At 45.1% G+C, this 20,868-nt stretch overlaps 1 protein-coding gene across 3 annotated transcripts in view; it reads right to left on the bottom strand.

Moving 5' to 3' along the window:
• The window catches only part of LOC123368006 (vitamin D 25-hydroxylase), a 39,553-nt gene extending 26,733 nt beyond the window's left edge, over positions 1 to 12,820 (bottom strand). Inside the window, exons 1-3 of one of the 3 annotated variants that reach the window (XM_045012434.1) lie at positions 12,608 to 12,643; positions 3,952 to 3,995; positions 2,993 to 3,131 (exon numbers count right to left, since the gene is read on the bottom strand). In XM_045012434.1, the coding sequence (XP_044868369.1) occupies positions 2,993 to 2,995 (3 nt within the window). In that variant the 5' untranslated portion in view covers positions 2,996 to 3,131; positions 3,952 to 3,995; positions 12,608 to 12,643. Of the gene's footprint in view, positions 1 to 2,992; positions 3,132 to 3,951; positions 3,996 to 12,607 lie in introns of all 3 variants that reach the window. The other 2 variants (XM_045012433.1, XM_045012432.1) reach the window with 2 other exon arrangements.
• Between the last annotated feature and the right edge of the window lie 8,048 nt (positions 12,821 to 20,868).

Genomic DNA, 20,868 nt, shown 5'->3' on the forward strand with positions numbered 1-20,868 from the left:
ACAAAAATGAGGCTGCAGTTCCTGGAGCGAGAAGGATAAGAGGACGATGGGAAAGACACCAGCAGAGGAGAGTGCAATGCCAGGTGAGAGCTAATTCCCAGAGAGACCAGGGGGAGGTGACACTAGTGGTGAGTGTATCCCGCAACACACTTCTTGGGAGTTGTATACTAATACAACTCCTAGGCCGACTTCCGATGCATCTGTTTGAAGAATAAATGGTAGCCAGAAGTCTGGGTACCGGAGCATGGGTTGCCTCCATAAAATGTCCTTTATCTTTTCAAAGACTTCCTCACACTCCCTGGTACACAATATCACTTTCTAAGTTTAGTCAAAGATGTTGCCAGGGTGGCAAATTGTGGAATGAAGCAATGAGAATAACTTGTCAGTCCTAGAAAACCCCACACTTTCTTCTTGGTCTTGGGGACCAGGGTTTTCTTCAAGGCTTCTCTCTTGTTCTCAAGAGAATAGGTTCAGCCATTTCCCATAAGCAATCCAAGATATTTAGTCTCTTGCATGCCAAATTTGCATTTTTGGGGGTTTGCTGTGAGTCCGGCCTCCCACAGCAAGTAGTACAGATGCCACAAGGAGCAAGTGTGACCATCAGTCTGTGCTGAAAATAACCACATTGCCAAGGTATACTGCTGCAAACTGGTGGCAAACCACACAGTCCATGAGCAGCTGGGACCCCATGCAAACCCAAGGACATGGGGTGAACTGAAAAAGCCTCAGGGGCATGGCAAATACTGCTTTTTCCCTCAAATCTAGTGTAAGGGGTATTTGCCAGTACCCTTTTGTCAAGTATAGTGTTATAATATACCTTGCCTTCCCTAAATGATCAAGGAGCTCATCTACCTGGGGCACTGGATAAGTTTCAAACTAGGATAGAATCCAGAAATCTATGCAGCACCAGATGGTGTTGTCTGGTTTAGGTAATAGCACCAGAGGACTGCACCAGGGACTTCTGGACTCCTCAGTGACTATGAGTTCCAGCATTAACTGTACCTCCCACTCCACAACTCCATGAAGCTTCTTAGAGATTTGATGGGTTTTATGTTCAGGCTTTGTGCTCCAAGAGGTTCTTGGCTATCCAGAATAAATGTGAGGCAAGATCTGCTGCTACTGATACATCGGGGGCACTGGAGGCTCTACCTGTGGTACAGGAGAACAGGGAGATCTCTGGGATCTATACATATGTTTTCTTGGCTCACCATGGTTTTAACAGATAAACATGATAAATCTGATCTCACAGTCCCCCTCGCCAAATGACCTGGTATGGACAATGCCATTTAGCCAAATGTTTAATTTCCATATTGGGGACTAGTACTAGATCCCTAGGATAATAAACCCTCTCTTGAGCACCTTTATCATAGTGTCAGACCTGTATTTGCTGGGCTCGCAGTACATTTTCTTGAGCAAATTGTCTCATGAGACCCAGCCATTCCCACATCCACATGACATAATGTAGTGGTATGGTTATTCTTCCCAGGCTTCTCTAAGGATAACTAGAATTCCCCAGGACTGTCGGCCATACAATAATACAAAGGACAAAAACCCCTTCGATGTAGTGTATGAAGTGCCACAAGCAAAGAGCAGGTTGACAGAGGCTTGTCCTCACAGGAGCAAATGTCCTCATGTATGCAGATAACCTGTGCTGAATCATCATATCAGAGAACTCTGGGTCACAAAAGGTTTCCCAGACTAAAGACATGGAAAACCCTGGACCCATTAAGCCCAAGACTGTTTGCCTGCCAAGATGTACTGGGACTATATATGCTTGTCAATTGCTTGATCAGAGCTCTTAAGTTCTATGATTCTACAGTCCATGAGGTCACATTCCATCAGGGACATGAATGAGTGATAGGTCCTGGCTTCCCGCAACGAACATAATCAATGTGATTGCTAGGAAAGCCTGCATTACCAGCTTTTGATTGCAACTCTCAGTAGTCCTCTCCTCGAGATGTGATCAACATCCCCTGTTGCAACAATTTGGGTTGCGTTATGGAGTCCATTAGCTGGCCTCCACTTGCTCCTGAAATCTGGGGGGCTCGACAATGCCTCCACTTGCTCCTGAAATCTGGGGGCTCGACAGTGCCTTTCTCATCTTAGGGCTGTGTCTGTGTGCCATCTGGCTTGAAGTGATTAGTTTTTCTGGGCCAACCTTTAGCCAGATAATCTGCAATGATCTGGATGGCAACTGCTATTGAGTTGGGGTTTTGCCAGTGAACTCAGGTCTGAATTGCGGAAGGCAGAACTGCCAATTATTGCTCAATGATTGCTGAGTCTATAATGTCTAGTGCAACACAGGTCTCTGGACAGAGCCACTGGATAGCTCAGTCCTTCAGGCATTGGGCCATGATGTGAGATCATGATGCAGTAGAAAAAGGTTCTGTCCAGAATCAGTGTTGATATGTCTCTGGGGACACACCCATCTGATAGTCATTTAGGGATCTGGAGCAAAAATCTGTCTGGGGATTGGTCTTGCTGTGAGCAGGGGGTTGGACTAGATGACTTCCTGAGGTCCCTTCCAACCCTAATATTCTATGATTCATTATGGTGTCATATACTTTAGCTGCCTCATTGTCAAGGGCCTGGCAGATGGCCTGATCTTCCCCAGACAGCAAAGGCAAAAGCCAAGCAGCTCAGATACTCTTAGCCCATTGGGCTATCCACTCAAATATGACCAAGTATGCCTTTGGGTCATCATCTGGCCCCAACTTGGCACGGTCAGGCCTGGCCTTAGTGGTACTGTTCCAGACAGGGATAGGCTAGCTATCCACCGGAGCACTGATTCCTGAAACTCTCTGTTGCTGTTGTTGCTATAGTTGATGTCGCTCAAGGCTGTCCATTGGGCTTCTTATTGTCCCTTTAGGAACAGCCACTGAGCCTCAGCATGGGCTTGCTGTTGTCAAGCAAAAAGCCTTAACAAATCTTCCATTGTCTCCTTTGAGGACTATCACTGCTTCTGGTTCCATGTATTATAATGTGCACTCACCATAAAAATGCCCCTCCATGTCAGGATGCAGCATTTCAGGGACTCTTCCTCTCTAGTGTACACCTGAGTCCTGGTTCCACATTGGTCTGCTGCATCTGTGTCCTAGCCCTCTGGTCAGGCCAGCTCTCAGTCCAGACCCCTTCCAGGGTTAACAGAAAGGAATAAAATCTCAACTCAGAATAGCCACCTGGGCATTAAAGTTCATAATATAAACACTAGTCTTTCATAGAAATCCAAGGCCAGTGTTGTCAAGGTCCCCTGACTGAGCCAGTTACTGGGTTTACAGCAGGGAAAACCTTCCTTCCCTGTCTTGACTTCACTCTGAACAGGCCTCTACTAGAAAAAAACAGCCCTTTTTATCTGGCCACAGAGCTCCAATTGGTCTCCGCCTGCCCCCGGCCTTTCTAAGTGCCAGAAGACCAACTTCCGCTGGTTCTGCCTGTAGCTGATCATGGGACGCCTCTCTAGGTATCCCTATAGATCTGAACTTGCTGCTTTTCCCCTCCAGTAGGACACCTTCTTAGGGCAGATTGTGCAAAGATGGTGGGCCTCCAGCAGTGGTTGGCAAATTATTGGTATACCCTGTCACAAGGAAGCTACTGATGACACAGATGATTGGCAGAGCATGAGAGTGAGACTTCTCTCTGACAGAACAATTCAGGAGAGATCTTTAGATTTCACCCTCTTTAATCCCCTCCTACTAGTTTTCCACTGGAAATGTGCAATAAAGTCCAATGTATGTAATATATGTAACTTGTTTTTTGCTTAACAAGATTACTTGTCTCAGTCATAGGTGCTGGAATTAGGGGTGCTGTTGCACCCCCTGGCTTAAAGTGGTTTCCATTATATACAGGGTTTACAATTTGCTTTAATGGCTCTCAGAACCCTCACTATAAAAATAGTCCCAGCACCCCTGGTCTCAGTGGTAAATGGTGACCTTCATTTTAGTTAATATTTACCTGTAATTTCAATAGTCTTGATGATGTTATTAAATGTCTCAAAGCTGCAGAGTAAGACCCATATCATAATATTTTTAGCAAACGATAACATGATCCACAGAAAAATACATGGAAGGGTTCAGTACAGCCAGCGAATACATTACATATCTAGAAACAAGAGTCCCATGGTTACAGGGCAAGGGAAGAGTGGGGTAGTGAGGGAAAGTCATTGCTAACACCCACTGATATCATTACTTAAATAATTATATATAAATATATGTATGACTGTATGGACCACCTTATCTGCTCTGTAATTTTTCATCTTAATTTTTAAAATACAAATGGACTTGATTCTTCTAAGTAAGCAAATAAATTGTCTCTTTCAGTAACGATAGTCAATGATTTCGGGAATTCCTATATTGGGGAGGGGCAACCATACAAAGTTCTCAAAGTTGCAGAGTGAGAGAGATGGTGCCATATATAACTGGCAAAAGTTTCAAAGTTACAGGTTAGAGGTATATGGTACTTCACTGGAATACATATTTTGAAATTGTCTTGATACTGTGTCAAAAGATTTAACAAAGGTCTTAAAGCTATGTGGTGAGCTATGTACAATGTCACCTTATGCTTATTCTTTGCCAAGGTCTTCACACTTGCATCAGTGCATGTTATGTCCTGTGTAAAGCTGTGCTGCACCATCTTGTGAATAATGGATGTCTCCACATGCTGCACTTAGGTATTCTATTGCATTTATCAAAACATCATGTATCATATTACATGTAACTAAAGTCTCAATACCCTATCCTGTGGTGTACGCATCATGTTTAGCAGTGGTTTCAGTGCCCAGCCATGAGCCAGGCTGCACCATGTTTGGTGTTGAACTGGATGGCTCCCAGCAAAGCGTGCTGCCCTGTGTTTGATTACAGTATTAATGCCAGAGATAGAAAAACTTTGCTGTGCCATAAGTAACAGTAGTACCTACATACACCAAGGTTGATTACTGTGCTATGAATAGTGGTATCATCGACACTCCCTACCCCGGGGATAGACATGTTGTGCTGTAAAGGGTGGGATTTGACACATCCTGCCCTCCCAGAGGGGTGTCCTATATCATAAATAGCAGGGCTTGTGACTCTCCCCAGGGGAATTCTGCACCATGAATAGTGGTGCTCTCGACAACCTGAGGAGAGACATCCTATATGATAAATAGCAGTGCTCTTGACGCAACTTGGATAGGCGTCCTGTGCCATGAATAGGGACATTGTGCATTAACATAAGAATGGCCATAGTGCATCAGACCAATGGTCCATCTAGCCAAAGACCCTGTCTTCTGACAGTAGCCAGTGCCAGATGCTTCAGAGGGAATGAACAGAACAGGCAATCATCAAGTGATCCCTGTCATCCACTCCCAGCTTCTGGCAATCAAAGACTAGGGCAGGGATCGGCAACCTTTGGCACGCGGCCCGCGCTACTTCCTGCGGCCCCCATTGGCCTGGGACAGCGAACCGCGGCCAGTGGAAACTGCGATCGGCCAAACCTGCAGATACGGCAGGTAAACAAACCAGCCCAGCCCACCAGGGTGTTTACCCTAGCAGGCCGCGTGCCAAAGGTTGCCAATCCCTGGGCTAGGGACACCCCTGACCATCTTGCCTAATATCCATTGAGGGACCTATCCTCCATGAACTTATCTAGTTCTTTTTTGAACCCCTATATAGGCCTTCCCAAGATCCCCGGGCAACGAGTTCCACAGGTTGACTGTGTGTTATGTGAAGAAATACTTTCTGTTTGTTTGTTTGTTTTAAACCTGCCGTTAATTTCATTGGGTGACCCCTGGTTTTATGTTATGTGAAGGAGTAAATAACAATTCCTTATTCACTTTCTCCACATCAGTCATGATTTTATAAACCTCTATCATATCCCCTTTTAGTCATCTCTTTTTCCAAGCTGAAAAGTCCCAGTCTTTTTAATCTCTCCTCACACAAAAGCTGTTCCATACCCTTAGTCATTTTTTTTGCCCTTCTCTGTACCTTTTCCAATACTAATATATTTTATGAGATAGGGTCACCAGAACTGTATACAGTATTCAAGGTATGGGTATACCATGGATTTATATAGTGGCATTCTGATATTTTCTATCTTATTATCTATCCCTTTCCTAATGGTTCTTAACAATGTTAGCTTTTTTTTACTGCTTTTGCACATTGAGCTGGTGTTTTCAGAGAACTATCCACAATGACTCCCAGATCTCTTTCTTGAATGGTAACAGATAAATTAGATCCCATCATTTTGTATTAACAGTTGGGATTATGTTTTCTAGTGCGCATGATTTTGCATTTATCAACATTGAATTTCATCTGCCATTTTTTTGCCCAGTCACCCAGTTTTGTGAGATCCCTTTGTAACTCTTCACAGTCTGCTTTGGACTTAACTATCTTGAGTAATTTTGTATCTTCTGCAAACTTTGCCACTTCACTGTTTACTCCTTTTTCCAGGACATTTATGAATACATTGTGATAGGGGAGGGCCAGGGAGCAGTGGGAGAGGGAAAATATATAAGCCCTAAGCTAATTAAGGCATGGTTCCCTGTAGACTAGGGAGAGTTGCTAAGGATAATTGGAGCACCTGTAGTAAATTAAGGCCCTGTCAGGAACCTAATAAAACCCCCTGCTTCAGGCAGTCAGGGTGTGTGAGGAAGGAGAGAGGACTGGAGCTTGGAGGTGCATTGCTCAGACTTGAAAGATCAGAGAACCGAAGTAGGGGAGACCCCCCCGCCCCGCAGCATCTAAGGACCGAGGGTAACCCTACCCAAGGGAGGAAGAGGGTAAGAAACCCGCAGGGGTTGGAGTGCGGAGTAAACCCTGGGCCACTAGCAGGGCCCTCGGCATCCCAAGAGCAGGGGCAAGTGGTGGCGTCTTAGCCCCCCCGCCAAGGTAAGGATATCCCCCGAATTAGCCCCAGAACAATGAACAGAGGTTGTCAAATGAGACCCACCGTACCAACATTAGCTATTTTGCCACACGTGGTTTCAGTGATGGGATTTCCACGCCGTGAACATAATCCATGGTGGGTCATGACCACCCTGCCCCAAGATGGGGGACATGGTCAAAGCACTGGCGCAAGCCACCACCACCCAGCAGGAGGCTACCTGGGTGGCTGCAGCAAGAGACCAATTGCCTGCTGATGACCCAGGCCACCCAAGATTGGGCCATGCTGCAGGAACTAGAGAACCAGGTGAAGGCCCTTACAGAGCTGAGCTGCAGGTATGACAGGACGCAAACCATACGGGCCAGCTACTGTCTGCAGAAAATGACCCGGGAGGACGATGTGGAGAAATACCTCCTGGCCTTCAAGAGAACAGCCCTGCGGGAGGCCTGGCCCCAAGACCAGTGGTCAGGCATCCTTGCCCCATTTTTGTGCAGGGAGACTCAGAAGGCCTACTATGATATGACCGCAGAGGAGGCGGCAGATTACTCCTGGCTGAAGGCACAGATCCCGTCCAGGGCAGGGGTATGAACGGCCTTACAAGCCTAGAGGTTCCATGAATGGCAGTATTGCGAAGACAAGACACCGCGGTCACAACTGTTTGACCTAATCCACCTAGCCTGGAAGTTGTTTCTCCTAGAGGCTCTCAGCTCTGAGAAAATGATGGAGCTCCTGGTGGTGGACCAGTATACAAGGGGACTACCCTCGGGCCTCTGAGTCTGGGTAGGCCAGAATGACCCCTCCACCTATGATGAACTGGTCACCCTCGTGGAGAGACAACTGGCAACCCGTGAACTGTTCAAAACCCCGGGAGGTGAAACATGGCATTCCAGGAAACCAGTCCCAACCCCGAGGCCCCGGATCATCGAGAACTACAGGAAAGCCATGGCTGGAAGAACAGGCACCAAGGAGTGGCCCGAGGCCCCAAAGGGACCTGGAAGTCCAGAGGGAGAGGGCTGGGGGAGCGGGTCAGAGAGCCAAAGACAGAGGGCAACCTCCAGGATGACATATCGCTGTTATGAGTGTGGGGAGTTGGGGCATATAGCAGCCAAGTGCCCCAACAGGGAGGAGCCCATGCAATGCAATCTGGGGGATCCCAGGGACCAATGTGGCCTAATCAGCCTGGTGGGGGTCGCAACAGCCCCACATGAGTACACCAGGCCAGTAAAGATGAATGGCATCCAGACCATAGCTTTGGTGGACTCTGGGAGTGCTGTCACATTGTTCTCAGGGATGTTAGTGGGGCAAGACCAACTGAGCCGGGCCAAGAGCACCGGAGTGATGTGTTTCCATGGCACAGTAAATTTCTACCCCACAATCCCAATACACATTGAGATCCAGGGGAACACTACCAAGGTGACTGCAGGGGTGGTCCCCAAGCTCCTCTACCCGGTCTTAATTGGCAGGGACTTTTCCGGGTTTGAGACCTACTCCCCCACATCGAGTTAGGGGAGGGCAGTAAACCCAGAGCAGAGATCAAGGCGCCCATGGATGGCCCTACCACAATTTTTGCTGGGTTTTCCCCAAAGTTATTTTCACCCCCCGGAAAGTCCTGGAAATCTAGATGGGAAAGGAGGGCAGATAAAAGATTAGGAACCTGGATTTTGGCAGCAAACCAGAGAGCTGCCCTGGTTGGGAGAAGGCCCCATCAGGGAAACTGCAAGGTAGCACGGACCAGTGGAGACCCAGAGAAGGCCCCCAGCACAAGCAGAAGCACCCCAAGAGAAGGAGGGGAGCCCCATCCAATAGAATCAAGCCAGATCAGTCCTGCATGTGAGTGTTTTGGGCAGGACGAAGCCTATGACCCACTGCATGCGAATGTGAGGGAGTAAGTAGTAGAGGTAAAGGGTGTGCCAGAAGAAGGGAAAACCAAAGGCCCAGGGCCATACTATATAATCAAACAGGATCTGTTGTACCAGGTAGTGCCAATACAGGGGGGAAGTAGCATACTCGTCATCCTGGACTACGCTACATGGTACCCCGAAGCCATTCCTTTAAGAAACCCCACATCCAAGGTGATCGCAAAAGAACTGGTCTAGGTTTTCACTAGAGTAGGCATTCCTAAGGAGATCCTAACAGACCACGGGACTCCCTTCATGTCAAGAGTAATGAACGATTTATGTACTCTGCTCTGCAATCAAGCCTTGTGGACCTGTGTCTATCATCCCCAAACAGATGGTTTGGTCAAGCAATTTAACTGCACTCTCAAGAGCATGATCTGAAAGATGATGGCCCAAGACGGAAAAGACTGGGATACCCTCCTACCATATCTGATGAGAAGTTCCCCAGACGTCTACTGGATTCTGTCCCTTCAAACTACTGTACGGATGCCACCCACTGGCATATTAGACATCATGAAGGAGGAATGGGTGGAACAACCCAACCCAGGGAAGAACATAATCACACACGTGGCCCAGATGAGAGAACAAATTGCCCAAGTGACCCCCACAGTATGAGAGCATTTGGAGAAAGCACAAGGGGCCCAATGAACCTACTACAACCATTGTGCAAAAACACAGAAAATTCAACCAGGAGAACGGGTGCTGGTGCTGGTATCAACAACAGAAAGAGACCTCCTGGCCAGTTGGCATGGATCCTAGGAGATCGTGGAAGCCATTGGTGAAGTGAATTATAAGGTGAAGCAGCCAGACCGCCAAAGGACAGAGCAGATCTACCACATCAACGGACTGAAACCCTGGCTCAATCAGGAAACGTGCCTGGCCGTCCTGCCAGCTCCACCCCAGGCAGATGGCCCACAAGGCCAGGTCAGGATATCCCCCGAATTAGCCCCAGAACAATGAACAGAGGTTGTCAAATGATCCAGCGGAACCAAGATGTGTTCTCCACACAACCAGGCCGTACAACGCTGATCCAACACGACATTGTCCCGGAGCAAGGGTGACGACAAAACCATATCGCATACCAGAGGCAAAAAGAGAAGAAATTAGGGAAGAAGTAAGGAAGATGCTAGAATTTGGGGTGATTGAGGAATCCCACAGCCAGTGGTCCAGCCCTACTGTCTTGGTCCCCAAGCCTGATGGCACTCTGAGGTTTTGTAATGACTTCCAGAAGTTAAATGAAGTATCCCAATTCGATGCCTACCCGATACCAAGTATTGATGAGCTGGTGGATCAGTTAGGCAAGGCCCAATACTTGACTACCTTGGACTTGACAAAAGTCTACAGGCAGATCCCACTGGCTGAGGATACCAAGTCAAAAAACGCTCTCTATACCCGACAGCCTCTTCCAATAAACCATCCTCCCTTTTTGGCTCCATGAGGCCTCTGCAACTTTCCAACGATTGATGGACAGATTACTTCGACCCCATGCCAAGTATGCTGCTGCCTGTTTAGATGATGTGGTAATCCATAGCCCTGACTGTGATACGCACCTGGGGAAAGTGGAAGTGGTACTAGATGCTCTTAGACAGGTTTGCCTCACCGCTAACCCATCCAAATGTGCAACAGGGTTAGCCGAGGCCAGATACCTCGGGTATGTAGTTGGAAGGGGCCTGGTGAAGCCCCAGTGGAACAAAGTGGAGGCAATACAGGAATGGCCCCACCCAATCTGCAAGAAGCAAGTCAGAGCATTCTTAGGGATGGTGGGGTATTATCACCAGTTCATCTCTCACTTTGCCACAAAGGCAGCGCCTCTGATGGACCTGATAAGAGCTTGTGGCCTGGAGATAGGTCTGTTAAAGCTTCTTTTGCTGCCTTGATCCACTTAACTAAAGACGACCCTTTGCAGTCATCAAGCGCTCACAGCCCCAGATTTCAAAAAGGAATTCATCCTACAAATAGATGCCTTGGAGGTAGGACTTGGGGCCATCCTTTCACAGATGGTGGGGGATGAGGAGCACCTGATCCTTTACCTCAGCTGAAAGCTCCTGCCCAGAGAGCAACTGTACGCCGTAGTAGAAAAGGAATGCCTAGCAGTTAAATGGTCCATGGAGTTTCTATGGTACTACCTACTTGGACGGCAGTTAATCCTTGTGATGGACCACGCCCCACTCCAATGGATGCACACAAACAAGGAGAGGAATGCACAACCTTTCCACTTCCGGATATAGCACAGAGCCAGAAGACAACACAGCAACGCGGATGGACTGTGACGACAACACTGTCTCTCGTCCCAAGTAGCCCAGCCCCATGGTGTTGAGCGGAGGGGAGGGGTAGGGGGATATGTGATACAGGAGGGCCAGGGAGCAGTGGGAAAGTGGAAATATTGAATACTACTGGACCCAGGACAGACCCCTGGGGGCCAGCTCTATTTACCCCTCTGCATTCTGAAAACTGACCAATTATTCCTACTCTTTGTTTTCTTTTAATCAGTTACAGATCTATAAGAGAACCTTCCCTCTTATCTCATGACTGCTTACTTGTTTAAGCGCCTTTGGTGAGGGACCTAGTCAAAAAGGCTTTCTGAAAGTCCAAGTACACTATATCCCCTGGGTCACCCTTGTCCACATTTGTTGACCCCCTCAGAGAATCCTAATAGATTGTTGAGGCATGATTTCCCTTTACAAAAGCTGTGTTGACTCCTCCCCAACAAATTGTGTTTGTCTATGTGTCTGATAATGCTATTCTATACTATAGTTTCAACCAGTTTGGCTGGTATTGACGTTAGGTTTACAGGCCTGTAATTGCCAGGATCATTTCTGGAGCCTTTTTAAAAAATTGGTGTCATATTAGCTATCCTCCAGTTATCGGGTACAGAAGCTGATTTAAAGGATAGGTTACATACCACAGTTAGTAGTTCTACAATTTCATATTTGAGTTCCTTCAGAACTCTTGGGTGAACACCATCTGGTCCTGGTGATTTATTGTTTAATTTATTGTGAATTGTGAATAGTGGCATTTTCGATAGCCTCTGTGTGTGTTCTGCATTGTGGATAGTGGTGCTGTCACCACTAGAGGAGAGTCCTGACACAGGAATAGTGGCATTCTTGACATATCTTGGGAGGCAGGGGAGGAGGGCATTCTGCAACCTGAATAGTGGCACTGTTGCGACCCCGTCCCCTCAGTGGGGCATCCTATGCCAAGAACAGTGGTGCTCTCAACATCTCCAAGAGGGGTCTGCACAGGTTCTAGGAATGGGTCACTCTGAGTGCCAACTTCAAGGTGGCACTGTACTGCTCACATTTTTTTGTTTTTATTAATTGGCTTGCCTTTCCCCCTGTCCTCTGCTGATTGGTTGGCGGTGAGTTGTTTCTTTTGTGACTTGGCCACTACCATTTTCCACCCTGGCTGGCAAAAAAGCTAGGGCCACTCCAGGTCCTGCACTCTGAACAGTGGTGCTCTTGACACCTTCCAGAGTGCTACTGTGCATCACAAAAAGTGCCTGTCTTGACACCTACCGGAGGAGTGTCCTGCACTGTGAATAGTGGAACAATGGGAGCACCACAGGATGGCACGTCCTGCATGGTGACTAGCAGTGCCATGGACCTGCCCCGGGACGGGGCCTCCTGCATGGTGACTAGTGGCCCCAGGGATGTGCCCCTGGGACGGGGAGTCCTGCACAGTGAATGGTGGTGCAATGGACGTGCTCCGGGATGGCACGTCTTGCACGGTGCATAGTGGCGTCTGGTGCACCGTTCAATGCACCTAGCTCTTGCCTGGGGTGTGGGGGATCGTCCCTGCTGCCCCTCCCCCAAGCACTCCCCAGGCTGGTAGTCGGCGAGGAGGTGCTGAAATACCTGGCCATGGACTTGGCTCTGCCTCTTCATATAGACATGCGGCTGCTCCGCGGCCAGCGAGTAGATGTTACCGATGAGGGGCAGCCCCCGGGGCCCCGGCGGGAAACCGGGCGGCCGCCTCTGCTTGAGCAGCTGCCTCACCATCAGCGAGAGGAGGAGGAGCAGGAGCGCGCCAGTGCCCAGCGCCGCGAGCAGCTGGCCCCGGGACCACATTCCCCCGCTCCGCCGCTGCCCCCTGCCAGCGCCCGACTGCCTTTTCCCCCGCCCCTTCACACCGCCACGTGGGCTCGGCCTTCCCTCGACCGCCCTGATTGGCCGGCGGCCGGGCTAGTCAAGAGACTCCAAATATGATTGGCGGAGTCAGTCCGGCGGCCGGCTCTTTCCCGGCTCCTCCTCCCCCCCCCCGAAGTTCTCAAAAGGGGCCGTTGGAGGGGCCGTTACTCCCCCTCGTGCCCTCTGCGCGTGTAACCCCGTTCTGCGCTGCTTCACCCAGCCAGCAGCGAGCCCAGGCGGGCTGGTTACATAACTGACCCTCGTGTAGCTGGCAGCAAACATGTTTGCTCGGGGAGTTGCCCCCCCCGGCCAGCTGTGAACAGTCCAGGACCCCTACTTCACCCTAGCGCCCCAACCACCAGGCTCGCAGTAGCGTGACTGGGGAGATTAGTGGACAAGGTCCTTATGGGTTGTTTCAACGAGGGCTCTCACCTGCGCTTGCCTTGCAATAAAGGTCGCTGCCGGTTACAAACAGCCCTGTGGTCAGCCCATGCAGCTTCCTCAGAGAAAGCCCCAGACGAACGAATTAGTGATCAGCCACCCTGTGCCTTGCAAACAGTAGCGAGGAGCAGACACGTATAAAGCACCTCACTAGGAAGAGAGAGTGGGAGGGAGGCAGCTGGAAAGCTGGCTAGTAACTGCTTTGGGGGGCTTTTTCCGCCATCTGTGCCTTACAAAGTTGTTTGAGCAGGCTAAGATGCAATGCTTTAGGAATATGCTTCCCCTAGACTGAGAATCTTCTGCTGAGGTCAAATGACACGCCAGCCTTCAGGCCAGACAGTAACTCCATAAATGGGGCCCTGGAAAGACCTGAGCAGAAGTTTTCAAACCAGGCTATGGGGAAACATTTCAAAAGTAATTAAGTGATTTAAGAGCTTAAATCCCAGGCTCCTAAATCACATAGGCGCTTTAGAATAGTCTACCATATGTGATTGTTTTGTTGGTTTGGAGGGATGTGTATGCAAAGTGATTGACTTTTCCATCTAAAAATCAAAAAGATTACTATTCTGTGTAAAATGTTATGAACATGTTTGAGGCAGGAAGCCATTTGTTATTTAAGTCATTAATTAACAAAGGGGTCTTTAACTTTGGAAAGTTTTTCAATTTTATTTTGCTACAGTCCAAGTGTGCTACTGTAAGAGACAAAATGCAAACTAGGTGTTTGAATTCCTGTCCTGTGGCATCAAATTATACTATACCTGCCCATGATTGAGGGGTTTAAATATATTTCCAGAGAAAGGTGATTAAATTGGGAGGGGAAAGTGAGAGAAAAGGAGGAAAAAAACAAGTCTATTCCAAAGAGGAGGTTGACTGACAATAAACTCAAGATTTTAGTTTTTTACACCATCTTTTTATTTTATTTAGTATGGGAGGTTATAAAAAAATCATACACAGACAGGTCAAAGCACTGTACCAGTCCTGTTCTACTTTCCCCTCCATACCTATTCTCTCTCTCTTCTGGCCATAGGGTGACCAGACAGCAAATGTGAAAAATCGGGATGGGGGTGGGGAATAATAGGAGCCTATATAAGAAAAAGACCCAAAAATCGGGACTGTCTCTATAAAATCAGGACATCTGGTCACCCTATCTAGCCGCTACACTATTGTATCTTTGAAGTGTGAATTGCAAATCAAAATTTAATAAAAGCACTGACTGTATTCAGCAGCACTTTCTTAGAGAGAGCTAAGTAGATTGTTGCTTAGGGTTGTGCCATCTATTCCCAACATTGCCCGATAATTTCAGTTTGTCAGCTTTGATCCTCTGTGCTGATGATAGCTTTTGCAGGATACAAAAAGTGAGAAAGGTATTAAAAAGATGTAATCATACAGTGATATGATATGGTCATATCATCATCTTGGAAATTTATAATCAGTAGAGCACATGTAGCACAAGCTCTGAGAGTGCAACTCTCTCAAACAAAAAAAAATTGCCGGAATGCCGCCCCTGGAATTGTGCCGCCCCAAGCACATGCTTGCTTTGCTGGTGCCTAGAGCTGGTCCTGAGCATATGTACAAATTTGAAAAGCATTACCAGTATGCTGCTGTAAGGCCAAGGTTGTTCGTAACTCTAGGTAGCTGATTTGCATTAACTAAGAAGCAAAAATCCTGGTGAAAACAAGTCAGTTTGTAGTTTTCCTATCAGTTAGCAGGACAATGTAAACCCTAGGATCTCCCATAATCTTTACTTTGTCTTACTAACTCATGTGCAAACTACAAACTGCTTTTTCTTTCATTGCTTAAGTATCTTCTGCAGCTATCCCAAAATTGAATTCAAATTGAATTGAATTCCCTACATGGAAATTCCACAGTAGTTTGTACTGAACCTCCATGCACAGAGATGGAATTTCTTTTATTAAATTGAATCTTTGGGTGAAACAAAAATGAACATAAAGTACATAGTGCCAGTGCTCACAAGTACTTTCCTGAATTTTCTCTATAATATTTGGTGATTCTTATTGACAGATTGCTAACTATGGATTTATAATTTGCTCCAATTTTGAGGTCTTAAATGAGTTGCCAATTTCTCTCTCTTCCCTCATATCAATACCTCACTACTTCTACTTTAATCTGTACTCCATTACTAAGGAATCCACACATTTCTTCCTGTCTGTAAGGAATTGTCTTAATGCCATCCTGAACTTTCCAGCACATCAACTAAATTTCTTCTTTAAACTGTCAAGTTGCAGATTATGTTCTCCCCTCAACCAGTCAAGCTGTCAGAGTTCCAGCATATGTTCAACTTTTTACTGTAGATTTGCGTTTCATTCAGAGACTCATGAAGGATTTTTTTTTCACACACTATTGTAGAATTAATTAGGTGCATTGTTACTTTATAATCATTGTGAAGCATTAGGTTTTGGCCACTATCGTAGTCAGGATACCAGGATGCCAGACTTGAAGGATCAGTGATTCTTATGATGGTTCCTGTGACTCAGTCACCTCCACACAATTTATTTCCCCACCACCACCCTTCTCCTTGGTCATTTCAGAACTGACCCATTTCTGCTCCCCATCTGTATTAGTCCAATACTGAGGTAATTTAATGTAGCCATCACACATCCATCCTTAGATTTCACAAAGATTAAATCTAATATGGATTCTTCTTCCCAAACTACAATCCAGATCACTCTTCTCAGTGACAATCACTTTCATGGCCTTTACTGGCCATAAATTAGCCACCCAGAGATCTCAGCTAGTGCCTCAGTCTCACTTTCGTCTTTGCCAACTGTTTCCAGGGTTCTTCTGTTATTTAAATATATCTGGATGGGCACCATTTGTATTGAGCTTGTATAGGATAAGTAAGAGAAGAAAAAATAGATCACTTTGGCAGCATTATTTTGAATGGGATGGATGGGAATGAATCTAGTATAAAAATACTCAAGAGGAGGAGATTAGGGCATGGAAGAGCAATTTGGCCATTTGGATAGAATGAAAGGAGTAAGTTTTATATAATGTGGAAGAAAAAGTAACCGGATTCAGGCCTAATTTGGATGAAGAAGAGAAATAAAGAGAGGAATTGAACTTGACCCTCACCCAGCTAATGTGCTTGGGTGGCAGGGAAGACTGTAGTGTTATCATTTGTGATAGAAAATGGATGTATTAAAGAACATTCAGGAGGAACAATGAGCTCAGTTTTGGCCATTTTGATCTTAAGAAGATGTGGAGCCATCCAAGATTAAATATCTAAGAGGTACTGAGAAATCCATGATTGAATACAGAAGAAAGGTTGAGAGGGGATAAGTATATTTGAAAGTTGCCAGCACAGAAATGATAGTTAAACCCATATGAGATGATCAGGTTACTCCAGGATAAAATGTTGAGGGAACATACAAAGAGGCCAAGAGCTGAGCCATGAGAAATTCTATCAGAAGAGTTAAGCTCCCTCTCTATCTAGTCACTGTTCTTTTTGTATCTTTTGGGGGATCTTATGATATCTCTGTTATACTCTTAAGAGAATAGGAACAATTTCTAATTTCCCTCTGTATCTCACAAGCTTGCATTCACCCGTGTTACTTATTCTCTTAACTCAATAACCCCCTATTTATAGAACACTGGCTACTGCTTTCACACTTCTCACAACACAAATAAGTTGGAAAAGTTATAACCAGGTTGGAGTTTTCTCCCTGAAACTCCAGGATTGTTTCACACGTGATATATACTAGTACTCTTGACCACATAATTTATAAGTGGCATACTCTACTAGAAAACATGTTTTATATCCTAGACAAATAATGTTAGAAAAACTTTTCCTCTTTCCTTTTCCTTTGAAAGAGAGATATCTGTTAGAAACTGTGCATGAAATACACATGCTAATTACTCAACACAATGACATATGAGAAACTCATTTAATAAATCTGCTGGCAAACACAAGATTTTATCTATGGGAGTTAAATAACACTTTCATAACACACCCATAAAAACACAACAATTACCAGTTTCTAAATTACAGTCTCTGGCTAGCTAAACCTGCATGAGCTATAGATTCATAGATTCATAGACTCTAGGACTGGAAGGGACCTTGAGAGGTCATCGAGTCCAGTCCCCTGCCCTCATGGCAGGACCAAATACTGTCTATGGTACTTTGTAGCTATGTTAAACAGGACAAAGTAGTATCTCATAGTTTCTCTTGCCCGCTTGTTATTCAAAAGCTAAAAATTTGCACTTTCTCAGACACAGTATTGCCGGCCCTAAATGTTAAAAAATTATGCATCAGGCCCCCAAAATTATGAGATTGGCTTAAATATTAATTGAGATTTTTTTAAAATAGTCAGTTCTGGGATATTTTTGTTTGCTTTTGAGCCTTCAGGTACACTTCGGTTACATTTAAAGTTGCAATTAAATCATGAGAGCTTGCAACACTCCAGTCAAGTGAGTACAATACTTACTAATGTACTTTTGTTCCAACTGTGTAGACCTTACTTTGACCTACTCTCTATCAGAAATACAAGGAAAGAGATCTTCTACAGAAGCCTGATGGAAAAGACTAGCCTAGGTTTTTGGCCCTGCACTGTCTCCTTTGCAAAATCTGGCAACACAATATGGAATGATGAAAAGCAATCTTAAAAAGCTAACTGCTCCCAGTCCACCCACTGAAGAGGGCATATCAGAGAATGTAAGGATGTAAGTGGGTATGGTCAGAGGATCTTGTGGTCTAGTGATCCTGGGTCAATTGAATGGCTCCTATTGAGCTATCAGTACTAAGGCTGTACTAAGTTGAACCGGAGCCAAATTGGCTCCTTCTGACTGCTGGGAATGGGAAGGCAGAAGGGTGGTATAGCCTCTTCCTTCTTCATTATGTCCTGTGCTGAGCATACCTTGGCTGAAACTGAAGACCTAGTCTGTAGTTTCTCCACCTGACTTTTGCTGACATCCCATTAATGTATAGGGCACAATCATGAGCAATCAAGTGTGTGTATGTGTATGTGTGTGTGTGTGCGTGCGCATATATATATATATATATATATATATGCATATGCATAACAAGAGCAATTGTCCATTCTGATCTAACTTTTCAAATAGAAATGGAGAATGATATTCACCTATCTCAAATGCAAAATGTGTAAAATTAAACAGATCTACTGAATTTAAATTAAGGTAAAGTTTCTGGACCATATTTTCTCCCCTCAATCTGTCCCCTTTATGCTGCTCCAGAGGTGTAAAGGGGCCATATACTAGCCATATTTGGTAAGCTAAGCATTCTTCTTGTTGGGTGAGCCCTCAGCTGGTATAAGGCCAGTATAACCACCTCCTACGTCACTCTCCCCCTCCATCTCAGAGGTATGGCTTGGGACAGAGGAGGGCATGTATGGAACACTGTTGTGCTTTGGTAATTTACAGCTGACAGGAGATCCTGATGGGGCCCATTGCCAGCTTGCATGAATTAGGGCCTAGGGCTTGCTCAAACCAACAGTGGGGCTGGGACTGGAACTGTGTAGGACTGAGAATCAGGGGACCATAAATGGCTCCCTGACCATTTGTCCCTGTCTCCTGTGCTAAGCAGATCTCAGTGCAGACTAGAATCTGACCCCCTAGTTTTAAAAATTGTGTCTTACTTAAAAGAATGTGTTAAGTTACATTTGTTCTCAAATTTAGATTTTATAAAAACAAGCTTTTACAAAACCCAAGACCAAAGGAAATGTTTCCATTAAGTTAAAAATAATCCAATGTAAACAGTCTTTTAAACAAAAAAAAAAAAATAAAAAAAAATTACTCTAATGCTTGGACTCCTTTTCCAATAAATGATTTACTAGGGTGTGTTCAGTTTAAAAAATGTATGGTGAAGATAATAACCTAGACACGTTTTTTTTAAAGTGTCCCATTCGTTTACATTGTTTTAATATCAGAATTATTTTTATTTAGGTTTGAAGAATAAAAGATATTCAACCTTATAATTTGTTTTGTAATAATATTTACTAAGGGCTATCTGATCATCACATTACAACACCCGATGGTGTGTGTCCTCCTGGAATATAATCACTTACTGTGATTATTTTAACATGACTCATACACATAAATATATACACACCTTATTTCTTAAATTTAGATTACCATTTGATAATCTGCAGGTGTATTTTCTTTGGAGAGAAGGAGTTGTATTAAGGGAGAGATGAACCAATTACCTGACAACTCTAAACAAATACAGACCCAGTTTCAGTTCATGATGTCACAGTCTTCCAAGACATACAAGCCATAGAAAGTCCATAGATTGTGTCATAAAAAGACAGTACCAAACATTCATTGTCCATTATACCATCCTCCTGCCACAACTATATAACTCATTTGAGTTACTTGAGTGCTATTAGTCACCAGACCTGCCCTGTTAGTCATTGTGGTGGGTAAAGTCCCATTTTATTAATGGAAGGCCCTATGAGAGCCTCCCTTTTCTTCCTGATCTCTATCTCTGTATTTTTTCCCCAGGAAGAAGAGGTTTGCAAGCCCCTTGTACCCCTTTGCTTCCTTTCTCTGGGTGACAAAAACAGCTAGGAAGAATATTATAGACTAGATAGAGAGGCCACACTCCAAATATATCTCTTTAATCTGTCTAACCTATCTGGCCATTTCCCTTATCCCTGTAGTATCTGTTAATTTTATAAAATCTATAAATTTGTATGAGTTAACTACACATAAAACTGCATTCTCCTTCAATCAGGGAGATCTTCACTCTTCTTACCCTTATTGTTTTCTCCACTATTCCAAGAACAAGGCAGAATGTAGTATATATTTAAAAAATATAATTCTCAACAGTGTTACTATATTAGCCTAGAAAAAATGTAAACATCTGGGAAGAATCCAACCTGCTCACATGCTCATTGAGTCATTTATGCATTCTCAAGGGACCAACAGGTTACTGAACTTGTTGGACTCACAGATTGGGCTCTTGAGCAAGCACTGGCTGAAGAGTGCCTGATGCAGCTTTCCATGGCAATTACAGAGAAAATACTTCTATGATGGGGTCAACCTTAGTGATTATGTAGTTCAGGAAACTTCAAGAAATTTTGCAGGGCAGATGCTCATTTAATGGCCAAATTGAGATCTGGCTGTAAGTAGGTGAAACTCTATTTACTTTTATAGAATTGAGGCCCACTTACACTTGTTCTGAATTTGGCCCTTCAACTGGACTGGACAAGCAGTACTCAAAAAGAGATTTGACATTTATATGGAGAAGAACATCCAGATTTCTAGTTAATGCTAACAAAAACAAATTGGAAAATATATAAAACCTCATTTTCAGAGTTTAAGCCACTCTCCATTAGGTATTAGGATGAGACCTACTTGGAAGGCTACTTATCCCACATCTGCCTATTGCAAGGTTTTTTGCACTTTTTTTGAAGCATCTGGTGCTGGCTGGCCACTGTTGGAGGCAGGATACTGGACCAGATAGACCATGGTTCTGATCCAGTAACAATTCCCATGTTCTGTAGGTTTCCCTTTATCGAAAGGGACTGTTTAACTCTATAGACAGACTCATATGATGTAATTTATTCTAC

This window comes from Mauremys mutica, chromosome 4 (assembly GCF_020497125.1).
Source record: "Mauremys mutica isolate MM-2020 ecotype Southern chromosome 4, ASM2049712v1, whole genome shotgun sequence".
In the NCBI taxonomy this organism is placed as follows: Eukaryota; Metazoa; Chordata; order Testudines; family Geoemydidae; genus Mauremys; species Mauremys mutica.